At 36.9% G+C, this 21,478-nt stretch overlaps 1 protein-coding gene across 5 annotated transcripts in view; it reads left to right on the top strand.

Annotated features, from left to right (window-relative positions):
- DPP10 (dipeptidyl peptidase like 10) overlaps window positions 1-21,478 on the top strand; it is a 492,868-nt gene that overhangs the window by 445,643 nt on the left and 25,747 nt on the right. For all 5 annotated transcript variants that reach the window (XM_048079610.2, XM_048079611.2, XM_048079609.2 and 2 more), the window contains exons 11-17: window positions 6,206-6,329; window positions 8,508-8,546; window positions 10,115-10,222; window positions 14,500-14,591; window positions 16,008-16,055; window positions 16,748-16,869; window positions 20,667-20,714. In XM_048079610.2, coding sequence (XP_047935567.1) covers window positions 6,206-6,329; window positions 8,508-8,546; window positions 10,115-10,222; window positions 14,500-14,591; window positions 16,008-16,055; window positions 16,748-16,869; window positions 20,667-20,714 — 581 coding nt within the window. The remainder of the gene's footprint in view (window positions 1-6,205; window positions 6,330-8,507; window positions 8,547-10,114; window positions 10,223-14,499; window positions 14,592-16,007; window positions 16,056-16,747; window positions 16,870-20,666; window positions 20,715-21,478) is intronic.

The following is a 21,478-nucleotide window of genomic DNA, read 5'->3' as shown; positions in this document are numbered from 1 at the left end:
GATATTGCCAAGGGGTCTGAATGCTGCCGTGGTTCTGAGCTTGTTATGGCATTTGCCTTTACTTGCTGTGTGCCAACTTGTTGCTTTCAGTTTGTGAAATGGAGTTGCAGAATGTAGAATTGTACCACAGAACATGTAATCAGGATGTTCTGTCATTTAGAGAGGAATATTCTGAACTTTTTAAGTCTGGTAGGTTTTGGAAAGTTTTGTTTCAACCTATAACTGATGGATGCAGGGAGGTGGCAGAGGGTGAGATGCAATGCCACCAGGTAGACTGAAAGAAGGGCTGTGCTGTGCCTGATAGTGGGGTCATCAGGAGAAACTGTGCTTCAGGACCGTGGAGCCAATTTAAGAGTCCCTTTTACTTAAGAGCACTTGTAAAGAGGTCTGGCTGTAAATGGTAACTCTCCTGCTAAAGTTACTATCTTAAGCTGAGCTCCTGGTTACCTGTCCTCATTTGAGGTCCCTCGAAACTTTTCTTTAAGGGCAAAAAAATGTTCATCCTTTCCCTTAGGCATATTCCAATTTGTAGAATTGCAGACATCTTGATGAAATTCCCACTGTGATTTCAGTGCACATGCTAATGATCTTCTAACCCTAACCTGTTATACGATAGCAATAATCAAAGAGGTGCTACAGTCCAGGTACAGCTGAGGTCTAAGGGCAGGGGAAGTACCACTTCCTCTCTTCTCTCCAGGCATTTTCAGGTGGGGAAGAAAAAGAAATAAGAAAGATTTTCATCATGAAAATGATGGGCCACTGCTAGCTAAAAAAAAAAAAAAAAAAAAAAAAAAAAAAAACCTCTGCATATAGGTTGTTCTTCTTGCAGTTCCTACAAAAGCCAAAAGATTTTACAGTAACTGTTCCCAAAGCAATCAGGATGGTAACAGTGGGTACTGATTCACAACGATCGCCACCTATTTTAAGCTGGTTTAGCTTTCTTCTGCACAAATTAAGGTATCCAAACAGTGCAGGAATAATACAGTAGTGAATTATGTCTTGCAATTATTTATGTCAGCTAGAATGCTTACTGATTGTGCTAGTGAAAGGAACTGTTTTGACTGCACTGTGCATTTTGAAGTATTTTCTTTCTGTTGATGCACTACTGCTGAAAAACAGAATAAAATCTCCTGCTGTTTGCTAACACCTCATTAATTAAAATGCTAGTATAAGATTTTAAAGAGATTCTCTGCTACCAAGGTTAGCCTCTTCACTCTCTTAAACAGCATTAAAATGGTACTTTAAATGTCAGAAGATTTGAAGAAGTGAAATGAGAAAGCAGTATGTAAATCCCCAAGGAAAAAAATAATCTTGAAAATGTGATGGTTTCACTTCACATTTTTCAGATCCATTCTTGCTCCCTAAAGTGCTGAAAATAAAAGTAAAATCAAACAAATTAATATTGATATCTTAAAACCTTTTTTGCGTCTTGAAACTGAACACTATCTCAGTTTGTGGAATTTCTGGTGTGATCCTGAAGGGGCATATTCACCAGATTTTTGAGTCCTTTATAAAGGTTTTTCAGCAGTTTAATTTAAATAATATTCATGTTCTCTGCTCTCTCTGATATGCAGTGATACTCCTTCAAATTTCAGGTTTGCTGCTTTGTCAGAAGGCTGAGTAAAACTATTTAAACCTGGAAAAAAATAGTTTCATCTTTATTTTAGCGGTATAACTCCTGTTCTATAAAATTTAGAAAAATGGGTGCAAGCTAGGTATACTGCCAGTTTTGCATTTTGACTGGATTTGAGTAACTCTTGGTCACAAGCGACCTGTGTCAGGTCATCATATATAATACATACACACGTATCCATATATCAATGTATATGCAGGTATGAGGAGTGACCTTTGAACAGACCTTTCTAGAGTGGAAGTCTTTGGACTCTATAATGGTTGGGAGAATTTTTTAAAGTATTAGCTTTTTAAATGAAAGTAGTAACTACTTTCAGTGGTCTTTTTTTTTTTTTTTTTTCCCCTCTCACTGCCTTTCTAATAGCTTCTCACAATCAAATGGAAGGGAACACCGTCATATATAGCTTTGTGGATCTTTCAGGATAGACACATTTTGGAAATATATAATGCACAAGTCATTACCAACTCCTATTATGGGACAGATATACTCCAACTCAGAGAAACAACACAAATGGGTAGGGAATGGGGCTTCTATTATTTATAGCCCTAAAAAGTAACAGCTCTGCCCAAGCTGTGGCAAATTTTTAAATTTCCTCCTTAATGTTTTATTCTGTGGAGAAATTTATTCTACTGTGCACTGATAATATCACAAAAAGATTCTCAGACTTTCTTTTAACGTGGTTGTATTCTGTGCAATTTCAGGTATCCCTTTGGTATTTCTATTCCATGTGTACAATTACGTTATGTTTTCTTCAGTAGCAAACATGATTTTGTACTGCATTAGTGCTAGAAAGCCAATATAGAAATGAGGTGAAATGTGTGTGTCTTCATACGCCACTAGCTCCTGAAGTTCCAGTTGGAAAGCTAATACTTTCTGCAACAAATCTTGAAAAAAAAACAGTGTGATGTGCAAGAGGTCAGTTCAAACCACTGTAATTTAGGACACCTGAAGAATCTTAGTAACTCATGATATTTAGATAAAAGGTTGATAATATGATATTAACAAATTATGTAGGATGATTTTTCAAACCCCATGCTAGATTTTAGACCCGTTGAGAAGAAAAACACCTTTCTTTTTACAAAGTGGAAATCATTAATACAGAGAAAACGTGAAATACCACATTAAAGAAGGTAGTTGATTTACTAGATTACAGCTGTGCCTCCACACATGATGAAAAGATTTTTCTACTAGAACTGTGCATTGGCTCTCGAAAGTCTCAGTGTGGAGGTCATCTGCTGTTTACTTTCTCTGTACTCAGCCACTGTGAGGAAACTGCATTGGCTCTGCAGTATTCCCAGACACTGCTGACCATGTCATTTTAAAAGGCACTTTAAGAAATTAAGTTAGTCCTTTTTATTATTTTTTTCCAGTAAAGTTTCAAAGCCTAAAAATATGGTAGATGATTCTGATTCCATATATTCCATTCTGATTTCATATATGCCTGCTTTTAAAGAGACTGAAATATAGTCAGACCCTTTGGATTTTGTATGGCAAATTTCAAACATTTTAATTGATTTTTAATTAATCTTTTGTAATGGAACTGGAGACACTTAATAAATTCAGCTCACATAAATAACAGTCTTCCAACCCTCACTATTTTTTTCTGTATCTATGCATTTCTAAATCTACAAAATTATTTGGGTATTTATGTACGTCTAGTAGAAATCAGCTTATGAATCCCTAAAGGTTTTTATATTTCTGGCAGCCTTGCTATTGAAAAGAAAGCTTATTTGATTCTAACTTCATGTGGGAAAGATGCAACGGGGCAATTTGTTATTAAAAAAACAGGGTTTTGTTTTCACTTTTTCTTCGATATGCTGTCTAGTCACTTCTTTCAAGCTTCTTTCCCTCCTTTCTTCTGTAACTTAGCAATAACAATGCCTACCTCACAAGGTTAATGTAAAGGATTAATTCACTACCATACCTTTTAGCAAATCGCTCTAATATATTCAGCCAAAGACTGCAAGATAAAAGTATATTCACAGACTTTTTTATTGAAGCTTTCCCACGCAGTGCCAAGGTATTTATTGATTATTCCCTTTTCTGTTCAGTGGAAAGAAATGCAAGTTCTGTACATGGGGCTGAACAAGACCCACTACTTACAAGTGAAACAACACGTGTTGAACACTCTTGAGTGATGCTAAATGTTTTAGCAAACTGCTCAACTATCTCCCCAGAACTGTGATTATCTCAGTTGAGATAATCAAAATAAATGAAAAACATTCTATAAGAAAGAATGATTAAAAAAAAAAAAGGGGGGGGGGGACTTCAAGTTTGGCAAATGCTGATAAACACTTTTGATATCTAACGTGCTTTTTATCAGTACTGAAAAATGAGTCCAGATTTTACCACGTTACAAGTCTTCAAAAAAAATCTAATTGTTGTACGGTCAGGAAAAGCATTTGCTTTCTTAGCAGCTACAGTTGGAGATTTTTCCGTCACTGAATAAACTCCATCCCCTTCAGGCCCCTAGAGGTCACCTGTCTTGGTGTTGCAGCACCTCCACGGCTCTTGTCAGGTGTTCCAGCTCCTTCTGTTGCACTGGCTGTATACATTTTATGTTCCTGTTTCCTAAGGGAAAGCTGTACTTTCTTTAGATTGCTTGTCTTATCTAATTGCCCTAGGCTAATTTGAAGCCAAGCAACAGATTTAGATATAAAATGTGGAATTTTATATCTAATTATAAAATAGGAATATCTCTCAGTCTGGTCAAGGTGTTTTGAAGCTCTTGTTTTTATGCATCGCCTGATTAAACCCAACTTGCAATAAAGTGAGTCCTGTACAAGCTCCATCAGTACTGACTGATCAGTCTGACTTGAGATATGCTCCTGAAGAGGAATGGAAGTTGTGCTCTGAACGTGCAAAGTACTGTGGAGCACCTAGTTAAATGGTTTCAGACTGAGGATCTAGTGTAGTTTTTATTTCATGATTTGCCTCAGTCCTTTGTCCAGAAAGCAGTCGTAGTCTCTTTAAAGTGATGTTGTGAGGAAACTTTGTGTATGTACAAATGCAGAGGTTCTAGATCTAGTAATCCCTGTCCATTTGTGTATTTGGGCCTGGAGGGAAAGAGAGAGAGAGCTTATTTTCATTACTAGAACAATAGATTAGTTGAAAACAACCTAATAAGTTTGGAGATACAGACAGCAGCTTCCTCAGAACTAAAACATGTTTTGTCCTGAAGGCTTCTCTGTTTATATTCAACTGTAGCAGTCAGTCTAATAAAACATGATTTTTTGCTACAGAGTTTGACAAGGTTACATCTATTGATGGGCAACAACACCACTGCTCTGTATGTGTATGCGCACTGTGTCTATGAAACAAGTTAACTGGAAATTTGTGAATTATAAAGGAATATTACCTGGAGGCAGTATTTAATTTCAGGAGGATGTGTTTTGTTACATATATATACACCATACTACACTCCTGATAGACCAAGTCCTAATTTATTGACATTTGAACACATTTGTATGCATAGTTGATGAGAGGGGAGAAAAAAAAAATTAAATGATCTTTTGCTTTCACTTCAGTGATCACGGAGTTTATGTCAGTGATGGAAGATGATGATATGGTTTGATTTGGACAATTAGTTACTATATCAGCTGCATTCTGAATGATTAAATCTCCTGTTTCCTTCCCTCCTTGCAGACTTTTTTGAATGGAAATGCTCAGGCTCTGTTTTGTAAAATTTGGTTCTGGGATAATTCAGGCACTGGGGTCAGTGGATGCTGTTTATCTTGTGGATGCTGTCAGTGGTACTGAAGTACAGGGAGAAAAAGGCAGTTCTTAAAATACATGAAAATATGTGTTTTGAACGTATCATTTTGGCTGTCTTCAGGCTTCTGTACGCACAGTCACCGGCCTTATGAAGGTGTGACTGCAGAGGGGGAAGGAGGCAGATACTCCATACCATTAGCCCCTAACTAGGAAGCCTCCCTTGCTTTGCAGGCCTGGAGGGACAGACAATTTGTCCGATGTTATGAGCAATTTGATAAAATGGAAGCTGACACGCATGGACACTTAATGAGACTTTGTTTTCTGTGGAGGTCTTATAATAAAATACTTGTTATTTTATAATGTGACATTCTAAAGTGATCTCACCTGCCCATTTCAGACTTTTTTTTCTGGACTGGATTCTTTTGCAAAAATATGTATATTCTGAAGCAATTTTGAAAATACTGTTTTCTGTTGGAATTTAGTGTTGCTTTTTAAGCTGGCCAACAAGTACGTGGCTTATGTGTGTTTGCAGACATATGTTACACAAGTATATGTTTCCAGTTGGTACAGTTTATGTATTAGAAATGTCTGAGAAGGAGGTGCTAACAGACTACAAATATCCCAGGGGAACAGAATACTAGGATTGAGCATTCCTGCTTATTGCCTCCAGGAACACAGACGGTGGGCATTTTTTTTTTGTTTTGTTTTGTTTTTATCTCCACCCCTTAGTGCTGATACTGTCATGCAGTACAAATACATCCATACTTTTTTATTCAGTATTTGGTGAACTGTATGTCTTTTTAATGTCTAATCTGAAATAGGATCGATCTGAACATTTTGTTTTCATTGTTTACTTAGGGAATATTACATCACCATGGTGAAATGGGTAAGCAACACCAAGGCTGTGGTCAGATGGTTAAACAGACCTCAGAATATCTCTATCCTTACAGTCTGTGAAACAACAACTGGGGCTTGCAGTAGGGTAAGTCAGATTTTTTCCCAAGTTTTCCTTTCAAAGTTTCTTCCTGCATTTTGTTTTCATATTCAGGAAAAAAAAAATATATTTTTGGAAATCAGTTTGCAGATGCCATAGTTGCAAGCTCAATGTAATTAGTCAACAGAGAGGAAATAGAGATGTGAGAAAATTCCAAATCTGGTGAAATGATTTTATGCAATTAGCAACTTTGAGTGACAGTTTCAGAATTACTCAGCTTTGTTCATTCATTAACTTCAGTGGAAACTGCATTTGCTGAACATCATGTACTAAGGATATTGCTAGTGCAGTGGCAAGCTTGACTTCCTCCAGATATTTTCATGCTGTCTGATTTCTCCTCTCTTCCCCCATAGAGTTTCATCTCAGATCTTTCTGTCTCTCACAGCTTACATACGTTTAAGGAAAACATGAAAATGTTGATAATTCCTGCAAATTCAACAGCAGAATTAAATAACTTTAAAGAAATAAAATGGAAAAACAATAGGGATATTTCAGTTTGGAGAATAATCCGAGCTGAAATACTTTTTTCTATTTGAGTTCAGCCTCATCACATCCTTTGACCCAGATTTTGACATCTGACAATCTTTCAGTACCTCTCTCCATTTTCACAGTCACTCTCGCAACTTGAATGCAGCTGGGCACTTTTCCGTTCTGAGTCATAGTCTCTTCCCTAAACCAGCTAAAAGTATAAATATTGCCTATCCATGCTAATATCAGTAACAACAGATGCTCCGAAGTAGGGGGTATAATTCGGAAGTGTAGATGCTTATGAGTGATTAATGTATGTCTAAGTCTGGCCTCTGAGTCAAAAGGCTCTCATCTGTCTGCTACTGAAGTCACTTGTGTTAAAGCGTTAGGGATCAGTTCTAAGCTTGTTGCTTCTATGCAGTATTGCTGCGTAGTGCAGGCTGCTTTTCCTGACTCAGAAACTGATCATTAGTCCCTAGACCATGGGGTAAAGTTGTGAACATGGATATTTGTTGATTGGATTGCTGCCTGGTTCCTGTGAGTCTTCTGTCCTTTATTTCTTTATCTATTTTTTTAAGAAAGTCAGTTTAAGAAAGTGATTTAAGTGAATCACTGTGAGCAGTTGTTTCTGAAAGGAAACCCTTATGTGCTCCAAGGTCAATTGGATTTATCCGAAGTAGGTATCCAGGGACCTGTAATCCAGGACATAATATAAGAGGGAGGGATAGAGAAATTCCACTCCAGAAGAAATAAAGTGCAGAGAAGGGCCTTAGAGGTGGGTGAGCAAGGCCAGCAGTGCAGTGAGCACAGCTCAGACAGGGCTTGTGTTTGTAACCCTGGGCTGTGCTTATGCTGCATCTACTAGGATACGGTGATGCTTCTGAATTCAGTAATGGATGAGCAAAGGCCATAATGTGGGATTATAACCTTCTATCATGGCACTTGATTTCAATTCTTAACATTTCTAAACATTTTCTTCAACTGTAAACCCTTTTAAAATCATTTTGCATGTTCTCAATTCCAAAAAATGCTGTATAAAAACAGATGTGAAAGTAGCCACAGCTTTTTCATTTTTCAGGCCATGTATGTACAGATGCTTCTATAGCTAAGAAATGTTCATTACCTCAGTGTGACTGTGACAATTCACAACAGTTGACATACATTCTACATTTTTTCCAATGTGTACACGATAATTTTTTATTATTTTTTTAGGTAGCATGATTTAAAATATGAGCATGACCAATAAAAAAAAAAAATTATTTTTTTCCTCGTCACTGACACCAAGCTACAAACCATTAAAGAAGGGGATTGTGATTTCAAAAGGTCTAAAGGTCTTGCACTCTGAGTTTGATGCTGGCTGTTTGCCCAGTGTTGATGAAGAACCTAAAATATATCCAGTTGTCAGATGATGCCTAGAGGTAAAAAACAAATAGGACTGCATGCATAAAGCTTCTTGATAGCTAATCAAAAAGGATTGAAAAAGGCATTCTTAGGTCCCCTGTGGTGTTCTACCAAAAACTCAGAATAAAGCAGATGACTTTGTAATTAAATTATCATTCATTTCTATGTAAGTGCCAAAGAAGAGATGTGAAGATTGTAACACAGTAGGAAAAAAAGCATGAAATAGCTAAGGACCTTTTGCTGAATGTATGAAATATTTTTGGGCCATTCCATAAAAGCCATTTTTTTCTCTTATAGAAATACGAAATGCAGTCAGACCTGTGGCTTCCTAAACAGGTATGGTATAAATGCTGTTTCTGGGTGTATAATGTGTAATTCACAGAATCACAGAATGGTTGAGTTTGGAAGGGACCTCTGAAGATCATCTAGTCCAACCCGCCTGCCAAGTAGGCACAGGATGGCTTTCAGGCAGGTTTTGAATATCTCCAGAGAAGGAGACTCCACAACCTCTCTGGGCAACTTGTGCCAGTGCTTTGTCACCCTCACAGTAAAGAAGTGTTTTCTCATTGCTTCATTGTCATTTTTATTTATTTATAAGCTATTTCAAATACTTTAAATACTTTAAAAGCTATTAAAATACTTCTAAAATTTGCTACTTTTTAGGATCTTTACTTTTATAGCTGAGGATTATAGAAATGACTGTGTAAACATTCAAATGGCATCTTCTTTGGCAGTGGGAATCCTGTCACTTAACATCACACAAGACATTTTGCTATTTAGCATGTCGTTGGGGGAATAAGATGCACGTTTCTAGAAAGCAATTCAGCCCATTGATCTGAGGCGCCTGTCTGGGTTTCAGAGGCAATGTTCCCTTCAGTTTCTGATCTCTTCGTGTTGAGTTGGCAGGCACTTGGACAACCAGCTGTACCTACATAAGTGTTAGATGGCTAAAGATAGATGAAACAAATCCTTTTCAACACATCCTATATACTCTGCTGATATTTTGTTGTTGTTGTTTCTGGTGGTGGTCTTTTATTTTATTGTTATTATTTTATCAAATTAAGCACAAAGGAGTTCAAAGATTAGAGGTCATATGGGCTAAAAGTGGAAAGAATGGGAATATTTCTAAATTCATACCCAGAACAATATGTTGAGCTAATATGTCAGCAAATGGTTCCATTTTCATAGCTTCAGAAGAGCCAGCCAATAAATGGATGACATACATTCTATTTAAAATACATTTCAGGCTTCATTTTGCAGTGTGCAAATGAGAAATCATTTTTTTAAAAATCTATGCTTTTATAGAAAACAGTTTTCCTTTAATATTTCTGTGTAAAGTTAGACATGGAGAAATGGTATCACATCAGGCTACAATTTATGGTAAGGCCACGATTCAGAATACCACTTCAATGTGCATATTTTTTTTCATACAACTTTATCAAAACTAATGAGTCTTAAGTGTGTACTTGGTAAAGTTTTTCTGAGCCCAGGCCCTGGAAACATTTTTTCTTTTCACCCGTAGTAGGATTTATTTCTGTCACTGATTGCATGCCTGTAAAAGAATGTGTCCTAGGAAATTGCAATGCATTAGGGGTGAGACTACCGGAACTTTTACTGGAAACACAATAGTAACTACCTGCATGTGCTACGTGTAGCTGTAGCCACCAGTTGTTGTTGTTGTTGTTTGTTTGTTTGTTGTTGTTTTGTTTTGTTTTTAATCTTAGCAGAATATATTTAAAATCTAAGTTTTTTTTTTTTTCCATTTGTCTTAAGAGCATGGCAAACGACAAAAACAAACCATCAAGAAACTCGATGATGTTTTCTTAAAAAGTTTAATTGAAAGCAGGATGATCTAAAATGTGTAATGGAAAGATGGATGAACTAAAGCAATCTTATATTTACAGAACGAAGAACCAGTTTTCTCCAGGGATGGCAGTAAATTCTTCATGACTGTGCCAGTGAAGCAGGGAGGCCGGGGTGAATTTCACCACATAGCCATGTTTCTAGTTCAGGTAAGTTTTTGGTTATTTTTAATATCCCAGAGGTTATGTGGGACTCTTACTGTGAACATCTGACCAAAGCAAAGACTTTGCACTTCCGTAGTCTCAACATTGGTTTTGTGGATGTATGTGGTCATTTATCCTGTCCAGATTATCACTCTGTGCAGAACTTCTTGCAGAATTAGTGGAGTTCTTTCTCTTTCCTTACAGATGTGCTATGGTGGCATGTAAGATCTGTAAATGAGAAGTACTTCCAAAGTATTCTCTTTGGAATGTTTCATGTTCTGTTTGCGCCTCTATAGCCAAGCAGAGATGTTTTCTTGTTAAACTTGTCTGTCAATAATAATGTTTGATAGCCACAGAAATTCAAGAGACCTGCAGAAATACTTTTTTTTTTTTTTTTTTTACCCTCGTTCTATACACTATAAACATATATGTATAATTTTAAATTTTGGTTGGGAATATTCAGAATTCTGGGTGTGCACACAACAAGAGAGGGAAGCAATACCAAAAACTTACAATGCTGCAAAAATTAGGACCCTTTTATTACCCATCTCAATATTTTCCAGTGGCTTCCACTTCCCAGGGCCACTGCTTCTCCAAAGAAGAATCTGAAAGAAGATACATTTGTACTATGACTTTGAAGGTCACTGGCATGAAGTTGTGATGACCTAATAAAGGAAATTATGCCCTGGAACAGAACACTCCAAGGCATCTATTTAAATCAGCAGAGCATTAATCCAGGTGCTTTAGCAGAGCCATATGACACAGGAGGGATTATCAAGGTACCCAAAACATCAAAACAGCAGACTTGGCACCAGGCAGCTCTATTATCTCCCTTTATGACAATGTTCTGGTGTGAACATTATTAAGTCTGAAATATGTTCACAGTATACTGCAGACAGCAAAAGAACCTTAATGGAATTTTAACCTGAAGAAGCAAGAAGATACTCATTCACTAGAGTAAATATATTGAGGAAGAATCAGAGAACAAAAAAGGGATCAAAGACATGTCAAATTCTATCTTCTAAAGAATACAGTAACTCAGATGAGAATCCGGTAAAGGTGTATTAAAGGAATACAAAGTTCACACCAGAACAAAGCAATTGGTCATATTTTGGCTTCATTCTGAATATTATGAATAAGTATCTTAAAGAAAATAAATAATAATAATAATAATGATGTAGATCTTATAATTAACTTTCAGCATTCCCAAGGACGTTACAGATACAATAAAATTTTCCTTAAACCTGTACAATCTGATATTTTTACTCCTAAAGAACCCAGGAAACCTCATCCTAATTTGTGAAAATATTTAAACAAAAGATTAAGCCAACTCTTATTCAGTAAGATAATTAAATGTACACATACTTTTAAATGCATGTTTTTGTACAATAATGTTTAATGTCAAGCTTATGATTAGGAGTTTAGTATTCTAACCCTGGTAGGCAGAATTAGATCCCTGAGTCCTGTGCAGCTCCAAAAATAATTAAAAAAAATAAATTTGTTTTGACTGCTATAATCATGAATAAACAAGTCTAAATTGTACCACCTATGTCAAATTTGTATTTAAGTATATAGCTGCTCCTAGGAAGGCAAGGAAATGTGATATTGCAGGTAGCAACCGTTATTCATCAATGATCAACATTCTGCATGGTAATGGGGCTGGTACAGAGCAATGGAGGACTCGAAATGTGTTTATATGATGTGTTTTACACACTGCATTAATCTGATTATCCATTATTTCTAAAGCAAACATGGAGGCATAAAAATTATATTAACCGTTACACATAAAGTCTGTTGTCCCATCAGATGTTTGTCACACCTTGTGAGAGCCACGGTGGCATGACGGGTGCCCTGCAGAATGTAAAGCAGCCACCAGGCCGCTGGTACCCACGTGATCGCATTTTTAACATGATGGAGCTCGGTTAATGTTGGAATTTGTCTCACTTCTCTGTATTATTTGGTACAGATATCAGCTCATTAACAGAAATCAGCTGAAGTTAAAGTTCAAACTGCAGGAAAGTTGAAATGATTTTACAGACCCAACACGAACGATGACTTAACACGTATATAGTGTACATACAGTGACAAAAGTAAATTTTAATGGCTTGCTTTAGATTCATTTAATCATGGGTTTGTTTGTCAGTCTTCAGCACAAGTAGTAACAAATGATGGTCTGTCTTTCTTGGGCTGCATTTCTTAGCACTTTAGAAAAGTGTGTGTCAATGATATAATCAAAGCAGGTTAGCAGAAGCATCTAATTAAACCTTCTTGAAGGGGGAGGTTTACTGTTTAAAGGTTGTTGTCTATCATAGATTATTTACTGTCTGAATGCAGAGGGCTAGATGTGTATTTTATTATGTTCAAATGCTTTTAGCAACTTATGAAATATTTAAAAGAAACTAACCTCAAAATGGGATTGAATCATATGTTATGTATCCAGAAATTTCTTAGTTGGGCTTTTACAACTCTAGAAAGTCTTTTTTCTGACCACAAGAGAAGAATTATAAAGTGACTCTAATGGATCAAGGCAAGAACTTCCTGCAAGCTTCATAAATTATGTATCATGGCTGTAACCTTAAAAAATAACCATGTTTATTAACACTTGGCTGGGCTTTTTATTGTTGTTTCTTGTTAGATTCTGTGATTTTCGTATTTAAATATCTCTTTCAGTATGTGCAGCTCGTTTCTTTCCAGAAAGGAAACAGTCACTAATAATAAACTGGTAGTTTAGTCATTCCTGGAGACGTCACTGATTGTCAGAACTTTTCTGAATTCATGAGCCAGCATCATAAACATATGTACAGCACCTAGTACAGCATCCTGAATTCAGTTGGTACTGGCAAGACTTGTCAGTTACTAGGCCATTTCTTCCTCGAGTATCTGTTAGAAAACAGAGCACTTCTAAGGGACACATTTTTGCTTTGCCATTACCAGGCATGTCTCATAGGAGTCCTTGAGTATCTTCTGCTTTCTAGGTATTGCTGCTGATGGTGTAGAGCTCAGAGTTTACAGGATATGGTTGAGTAATAGAGGTATTAAAAAAAAGTGTTTGGCTTTATGATTTTTGTAGGACACATAACCACTGTGGCCACTGTGATCAGGTATGGATTGGTGCTCCAAGTTCACAGAGCGTAAGGCCAGACAGCACCATTAGACCCTCCATCTGACCTCCTGTGTAATTCTGGAAGTTTCACCCAGTATGGCTGAAAGATAAGCTGAAGTATTACCTCTTTTCTTTACAAAGTTTTTCTTGAATTTGAAAACCTAGGAGTTTTTATATCCAGGCCTAGTACAGAAAAACACTTGAAGTGTGTTTATGTTGTAATACAGTAAGAAGTAAAGTTTTAATAGGCAGCAGCCCAAGCAAGAATTTTACCTTTTTCATTCTCAATCACCTTCAGGTGAGCTTCTCACTCTCTAGCTTTCATGGTTTTTAACCTGTGTGTGGTGAGGAGTCTGCTGCTGCTTGCTGCCAGAGAGTTTGGGTTTGCCTCAGGTTAGATATGCATTGCATCCTGTTGCTTCCTAATTCAGTTCCTGGTGCATTTGCTGGAAAAAATGCTGTCACATTCTTCATTAGATAGAAACAATTTATGAGAGGGAGCAAGCACCCAACTTGTAAGGATTTGGTTCAATAGCCAAAATTCAGTGGCTATTAAACTCTCCTTATATACCCTAGATAGACAGAGGCTTCTGCAGAGTGCTTGTTGGAGGAGGGATTTTGATGAGATGTAGATCCTGTGAACTTCTGTGTCCGTGTTGGTGTATTGCATTCCTCATGGAGGGAGGCAGGGAAATCTCTATGACAGTGCTGTTGGTACAGCATCTCGGTAATCTTAGCTTGCTACAAGCAGACAATAAACACGAAAGCTTAGTGAGCACACCCTGGTGCAGAGTTTGGGTTAGAGGAGTCTGAGTCAGATTCCCCCACTATGCCACTGTAAAGGAAAAAAAAAAATAAAAAAATAAGAGAAATAAAATATGTGCAGTGGCAAGATCCTTAGCTTGAAATATAGGAATTCTATCGTCTGTTGGCATATGGGCAACTGAAAGAAAAATTGTGATGGAAACTGTGTTGATATTAATGGCTTTGAAAACTTTATATATGGGAGAGAAAGGATACTTAAAGTTCAGCCTGTCAAAATGTGGATTTTGTGAATTAAAGATGTTGTACATTAAAGATTAAAAAGCTCTAATCAGTAATGACATGCACAAACAATCCTGCTAGGCAAGGAAAAATGTAACAAGTAAGATGAAAGTTAATATATTCCATCTCTTTCCAGGCTAAAAGTGAACAGATCAGTGTGAGACACCTGACATCAGGAAACTGGGAAGTTATTAAAATCCTGGCATATGATGAAAATACTCAAAAGATGTAAGCACTACTCTCTTTGTCTGTTTATAAAAATATCTGAGTTATTAAAGCGGAATCCATTTAACTGGAAATAGTGTATCTAAAATTAATCAACAATATTTCTTTCATTTTTGAGCATTATCATAAATTGTACACTCCTGAGTACATAAAATGCAGCTGTAAGACAATTTATCTGCCAGGGTATTGCTGTGTGTGTCTTTATGCAGAAGGAAAAAGAACATACTGTGAAATCAGTTGCCTCATTATGGTTTCTAAATACAAGAAATCAATGCACAATGCAGCAGTAATAACATTTTTGTGGCCTTTTCCTGGGTTCCAGAAAATCAAGTCATACCAAATTTTTAGTACTTGATAAAACCCCAAATACTTAAAGTTTTCCAGCTTGCTTGGTTACCATGTGAAGTCTCTGGACTTCGATGATCTGACTCAAACTCTTAACATCGAATGATATGGAGAGCATTATCCAAACCCATGATTTTCACCCAGATCTTTCAAAGAAAGAGAAATTTTCCCAAAGCTCCACTTGGTATTACAGTGGAAAGGAAATGCACCACATAACTGGTGATTCCTGGGAGCAGTAAAGAACTGACACGCAACGTCTGAAGGCCCCAGATGACTTTAGTGAATCTTGGTGAGCCTTTGTATCTATCTGCACACAGCAAAAAATAAATACACATGTCCAATCCTGACTTTCTTTGAAGTAAATGATATTTCAGCAAGAACCTTTTGTGGCTGCAACAGTGCCTGTCATCTCCAGAGTCACAGGGTGCGCTCAGCCTGCAGAGAGATGGCAGACTGCAGGTGAGTTGTCTCGACCACCTGAGAGGACTTCTTTACCCTCCTTCTGCCTTGCAAGCAGAAGCTTTTTGGGAATGTCATCTGGGACACACCAAGGACTTGCCTTGGTATTATTGCAGCAGCTCTACTAAGCCGCTTTCCACCCAAATAACCTTGCCTGTAAAGCATTCCCCAGGGTGCTAGCTTCTGTCTCTAGGTAGAAGAAAGAGTCTACAGCTCAAAAAGGCTTTTGGGTATCACAATGCCTATTGTATTTTATGATATAATTTCAATGTGACCTTTTTCTGCTGCTTGGATTTCTATTGCAAACTCTTGCAGTGAAGGAAGAACTTTTTGTTCTGTATTTGTTATGTGCAGAAATGGGTCCTGGTTGGTACTGGAACTCCTGGATATTACAGAAATTGAACAGAAACCATGAAATACTATGTTTATTGCTGTTTTGATATGAAATCATATAACATCTGAAATAACTATTCTGTATACAAAATTTTAATTTATTCTTGGGAGTTTCTCATGTAAAAAGAAATAATTGTAATTATGTCTTGCACCAATCTAAGCGTCACCCAGATCAGACTGTTTACCAAACTGAGTTTAACTTTCTTCGTCTTTTGGGTGCAGTTATTTCTTAAGCACTGAAGAATCTCCAAGAGGAAGACAGCTGCACAGGTAAGAAGTACATGTGGCTATGTTAACAGCATCTTCATCCCAAGCCACAAGTGCTAAACTGACATAATTGTTGCTTTGGGGGTTAGGTAGACTATGTAAAAATGAGTACACTTAAGCTGTAAGAAGGAAAGAATCAGAATTTTTCAAAACTAGAAAAGCTGATGATATTTTATGTTAAAAAAAAAAAGGAAACTATTTTCACAAAAAGTTTTTACGCTTATGTCTTCACTGGCACTTTAAAACCATTGAAATAGCTGGACTAAAAGGCAATTATGTAATATGTCTGTGTTTTTAAAACTGATGAAAATCTTCCAAATACAGATAAAAAAAACCACGCACACAAAAAAAAAAAAACTTCTCCTTACGCAAACCTCAGTGCTTAAATCTGAAGTTAATGACGGTTTTCATGGTGTCCTGCTAATGTTGTTATTCCAGGGCACTGTTAGCTATTGAAACCCCAGTCTTGCTTTGGGTAGGTTTTGGATCCTATCCACATTGCCGAGTTTATAGAATGGTAATTCACTCAATCCTTTGAAAACAGTTTACATCATGCACAAACTAAGATGGTGATAGTTTGGCAGGTTTTGGGAGTGAAACAAATTCTGTCACTTTGAAAAGCTAGTTCTTGGTTTATTGTATTTTATTCCGATGGAAAATGTTTGTGATGTTTTTTGTTTGTCTGTTTTTCCCAGTGTATCAACAGTGGGATCATTGAATCGTCAGTGCCTCTCGTGTAACTTCCTGAAAGACCAGTGCACATACTTCAGTGCAAAGTTTAGCCCCATGAATAGGCATTTTTTACTGCACTGTAAAGGTAGGTCAAATGCATAGCTTGTAATAATACTGTCTTTCCTTCTGAGTTAATGTATTCCTTTGAGAAGCACATTAGGCTGGAGTCTAACATTTAGCTCAGTAGTGGATTACTCAACGTTTTATACAGAGCTTATTGCAAAACAATAAGTAAGAATGTTCTGTGTAAAAGCTAAATAAACAAGTGATATCAGAAAGCTGCTTCAATCCTAGTAAAGGACATTGACTTTTAAATTCACCCTGAATAAAAATCCTTTACAAAAAATATGGGATTTTATAGTGATGGCACTGTGGTTCATAACAATGAGTGGACCAATTAACTTCATTATATTATGTATTGGGATTGATCTTCTGCAACTATAACTAGTTAAAAACAATGAGGGCCTTCTTACTATAACACTATGTCTATATAACACTGTAACACTATGTGTGTATGGATATATAGTATATATGTGTGTAGTATATCTATCTGTACTACTCATCTGTACATGCATGTATATATATATATATGTGTGTGTGTATGTGTGTGTCTACCAAAAACGAGGTAAGGTTTAATCCACATTGACTGATCCTCTTTATCAACTGAATTGCAATAAATAACTTTTAGCTTTTTTTGCTAGGTGCATTCCAGTAGCACTAAATGGCACCAGTTCAGAGCTGGTACGTACAAACAGAAAACTAGAGCCATTCCACACCAAGAATTTTATAACCTACACCCAGGAAATAAACACTGATAAATAAGTGAGATTGTAAAAAGAGGTTCAGAAAAGCATGAGACAATCAATGATAAATTTATAGCTAGGCCTATCAACCTTGAAACTTGTAGTATTTTACAGACAATGTTCCCCTAGTACTTTTGCTCAACTAGCATCAGAATGAAAATAGTAGAACCCATCATCTGAAATACATGTGACTAGCCCATTCTATTCGCATGCATTTTTCTATTTCTTTTGCGACTATACATGGTTTTACACAAAAATAAATAAATAAAAAAATCTGCCTGCTTCAGAATTGAATCTATTTGAACAAACTATGAATATATATTGGCTAAAATAAGGTGTGTTTTTGTTGTTCTTTTTGTTTTTTGGTAGAAGTGCACCTATAATACATAGCTGATCATAAAAAATAAATATACCAACTGTATGGTTTATACATGGTTAAAGCTGCGGCAGAAGTTATGGAGCTAATCCTGAGGCCCTTATCTGAGTAAAGACAGCACCAGTAATGAGCTCCTCATTAAGCAGAGTTTTTTTTACTTAAGCAGAGTTTTCCCTAGTGCTTGGCACAGTCCCTAGGGGGGGATGTCTCAGATTCCTGCAAGAAGAAGCACTGGTAAATTGGGAAGAGTTTTTTGCTCTGAGTCAGCGAAGCACTGGTAAATTGGGAAGAGTTTTTTGCTCTGAGTCAGCAATGTCCTAGAGCCCAAAAACATAGCTTTTTTTTTTTTTTTTTTTCCTTTTTGTAATTTTTAATTTGTACCTTTGGTATCAAACTGTGGATGCCAGTAGGAGCTTGCACATGAAATTCCTCACAAGTTCATGACTTCCAGTGACTATGGAGATTCCAACTCTTTGTTTGAGCTGGAAAGACCGCAGATCACCTCCCAGGTTAAACCTATACTTCACTGAGCTGCAACCAGTAGACTGCCCTAAGCTGTGCGTGATGGGCAGGGATGATAAAACAACATCATTTTTTTCTCCTACCTCTAACGTTAATGTGTATTAAGATTATTCAGAAGTCTTATCTTCTGTTGGCCAGTGCTTGACAGTTCTGGCAGCAGTGCAGCCCCCTTGTACAGCCACAGCTCTGTAAAATGCCTGTGATGGCGTGGATCTATGACACTATCATTGACAGCAACATTACCACAGAACTGCTTGCAAGTGTACAAGGTAAACTAACTTGAGGAGACAGGTGACACCACATCTACGTGCATACACACTCATTTTCCAACAACAAAAAGCCTGTCTGAATTGTTGTGAAAGCAAGTCTACGCCAGAGATTCGAAAATCCATGGGGAACTCTGGACTGGTTTGATCTGTGCAAGTTTCTTCCTCCTTCTGTTTACCCATAAGCATATTTATTAGTATAATTTTTTCTTCTTAATTACCCTCAGCTAGATCTGTCTCAGTATACCGGTTGTATCCATCTCCAGAAGGTCTCCAGAGACACTCCTGAGTGAGGTGTTCATTTCTAGTCTGGTAGAAGGGGGACCAGCTCTCAGCCTCTCAGTCTTGGCAAGCATCACACTATTTTTTTTCTAACCTGCTTGTGGATTTTTCCTTTAGCACTTCATAAACACTGACAGATGTTAGTCTCTCCATTCAAATAAGATAGGGAGTAATTCACAAAGTAATTGCTTAGTGTTAGTTATAGGAGGTCAGTGGCAAACCCAAGAGTGTGCTTAATTCCGATAAACTTTAATGCTTTGAATGATACAGTGCCTTTAACACAAGTCTTTCTCCTTTCTGATTGGCTTTGAATCTCCTTTAATGTCTTTATTTATTTATTTATTTATTTATTTATTTATTTATTTCAAAATCTGGCATCACCCCTCCATTTTTTTAGGACGATAAATAGAGATGGCAAGGAAAATGCCAGTGCTTTCCCCTCAAAAATGGCATGTTCTGAATAACTGTTTTTCTTAAAACGGAATTCAGGGCAAAACAACACATTTAAAAGAAGTAAAAAGGACTGGAAAAAAAAGTAAGATGAAGAAAAAAGGACAACTGAAGAAATTCTCTTCTTTAAAAGCTAAGGCAGAAAACTTTGATTTGTCAGCAATCTTCCTGTAGGATTTTTGTCAATATTCTCCCTTGAAGCAGAGAATTAAATTGATAAAAATCTTCAGTGGAGGCTGTCGGAGGCTGGGAATGGCATCATGCTATTTATTTCAGGTATTTAAGTTCCCTAGGCTTGTGCCACAATTAATTGAGGGAGACAACCTCCTCAGGATGACTCAAAACACATGAATTAAACTCTCCATGAACTGTTCTTAAGGTGTTTTTTTTTTTTTTTTTTCTCCAGGGAATATATAAGGAGTTGAAAATCCTAATTTCAAAGGAGGGTCCATATCTTTATCTGCCATAGGGTTCTCAGGCATTTTGGATTTTCTGCATCATCCTTCCTAGCCCAGTAGTGACTACCTGCATGTAATTGAAGCTCTTGTCTTACCGAGATAAATCTAAATTTCCTCTGCACAAATTCCATGTTTGGGGGAGGTGGGGAGTGGGACAACTCATGAAGTAAGATTAAATTACATTACACCTAGATTTAACTGTGACATTGCTATTACAGAGCTGAGGTACTAAAGGAGCTTCTTGAGCAGATAATTAAGTGAAATATGTGATAATTTTTCAACACCTCTGTAGTTTTTCCATAAAGAATATAAGTGGATATTATCATTAATTCAATTTCCCATCAACCTAAAGTTACAGCTTTGGAATGTCAAACTGCTATATTTTAGAAAGTGCGTTTAAGTGCCTCTAATTTTTATACTCTTCACTTGTTGCTAAACATGGAGATAAAAAGAAAAAAAAATCTCCTTCTAGGTGCAGGGATTAAGACTGCTTGTTGAAGATGCAGAATGCAGCCTCAGTTTCACACCGTTGGTCCTTGGCCTTAACCGTGTCCTTCCCAAGAGACACTGATGGAATTACTGCTGTATTTTAAGTCAAGCATATGTACAGGGCTTGCGGGATCTGGCCTTACGAGGTTCCTTGTGTTCTCATTCTTTGTTATTTACTGAAATACCGAGCACTAACCACCCTATACTTCCTCTGTTTTTTCTTGTCTTCAAAACAGGCCCAGGCGTTCCAGTCGTTAGTGTGCACAGTACGAGTAACAGTGAAAGTGAGTATTCCTTATGGAATAGGTATATTTCATATTTGTCCTTGATTGATTTGGGGACCGTGGAGGAGGAGGGGAAGACGGTTGCAAGTAAATGAAAACTAACAGATGTGTCATTCATAAAAACTTATATTATTTACCTTTTAACAACATACACATCTGAAAATGATATGGACAGAAGGCAATCAAATGACTAAAACTTTCCCAGGCTTTTCAGATGCATTTTATACTAAGTGCTTATTTTTCACCTTCTATTTACACCTGAGTTAATTAGATGGCAGGTTGGTCTTCATCCCTTTCACTTTCTATGTAAATTATGCTGCCATTACTGCAGACCTTCATAGTTTTAGAGATGTTTTTTAGAGTTATAATCCAATTATCTTGAAGTAAAGTACAGTCCTTGGAGGATTGGTCATAAAATCTGACCTACATACAATGAACTTAGTCCTGCTCTTACATTTCTCAAATCAGACCAATTCCACTGACATTTTCAATGATGACGAATCCAAAAATAAGGCCTTTTTAGGAAGGTATTCAATACTTCTAATTTTGAAATTTTACTCATTACCTTCTGCATATTGACACCAAACCTATAGCCAGGTGTTTCCTGGCTGTTTGGGATACTTTGTAATAGAAGACTATCCTTGAGCAGCAGTTTTCCTCACTTAAGGTATTTCTCTAGTGCAGTAGAGGTAACAGCGCTACCACCAGCTCCACTGTGGTTCCACATAGCATGAAGGTGTGGATTGGAGGAAATTAGAGGTTGA

The sequence above is a fragment of the Anser cygnoides genome, chromosome 6 (assembly GCF_040182565.1).
Source record: "Anser cygnoides isolate HZ-2024a breed goose chromosome 6, Taihu_goose_T2T_genome, whole genome shotgun sequence".
In the NCBI taxonomy this organism is placed as follows: Eukaryota; Metazoa; Chordata; class Aves; order Anseriformes; family Anatidae; genus Anser; species Anser cygnoides.
The sequence above is the reverse complement of the archived record's forward strand: the minus strand, read 5'-3'. Positions and strand labels throughout refer to the sequence as shown.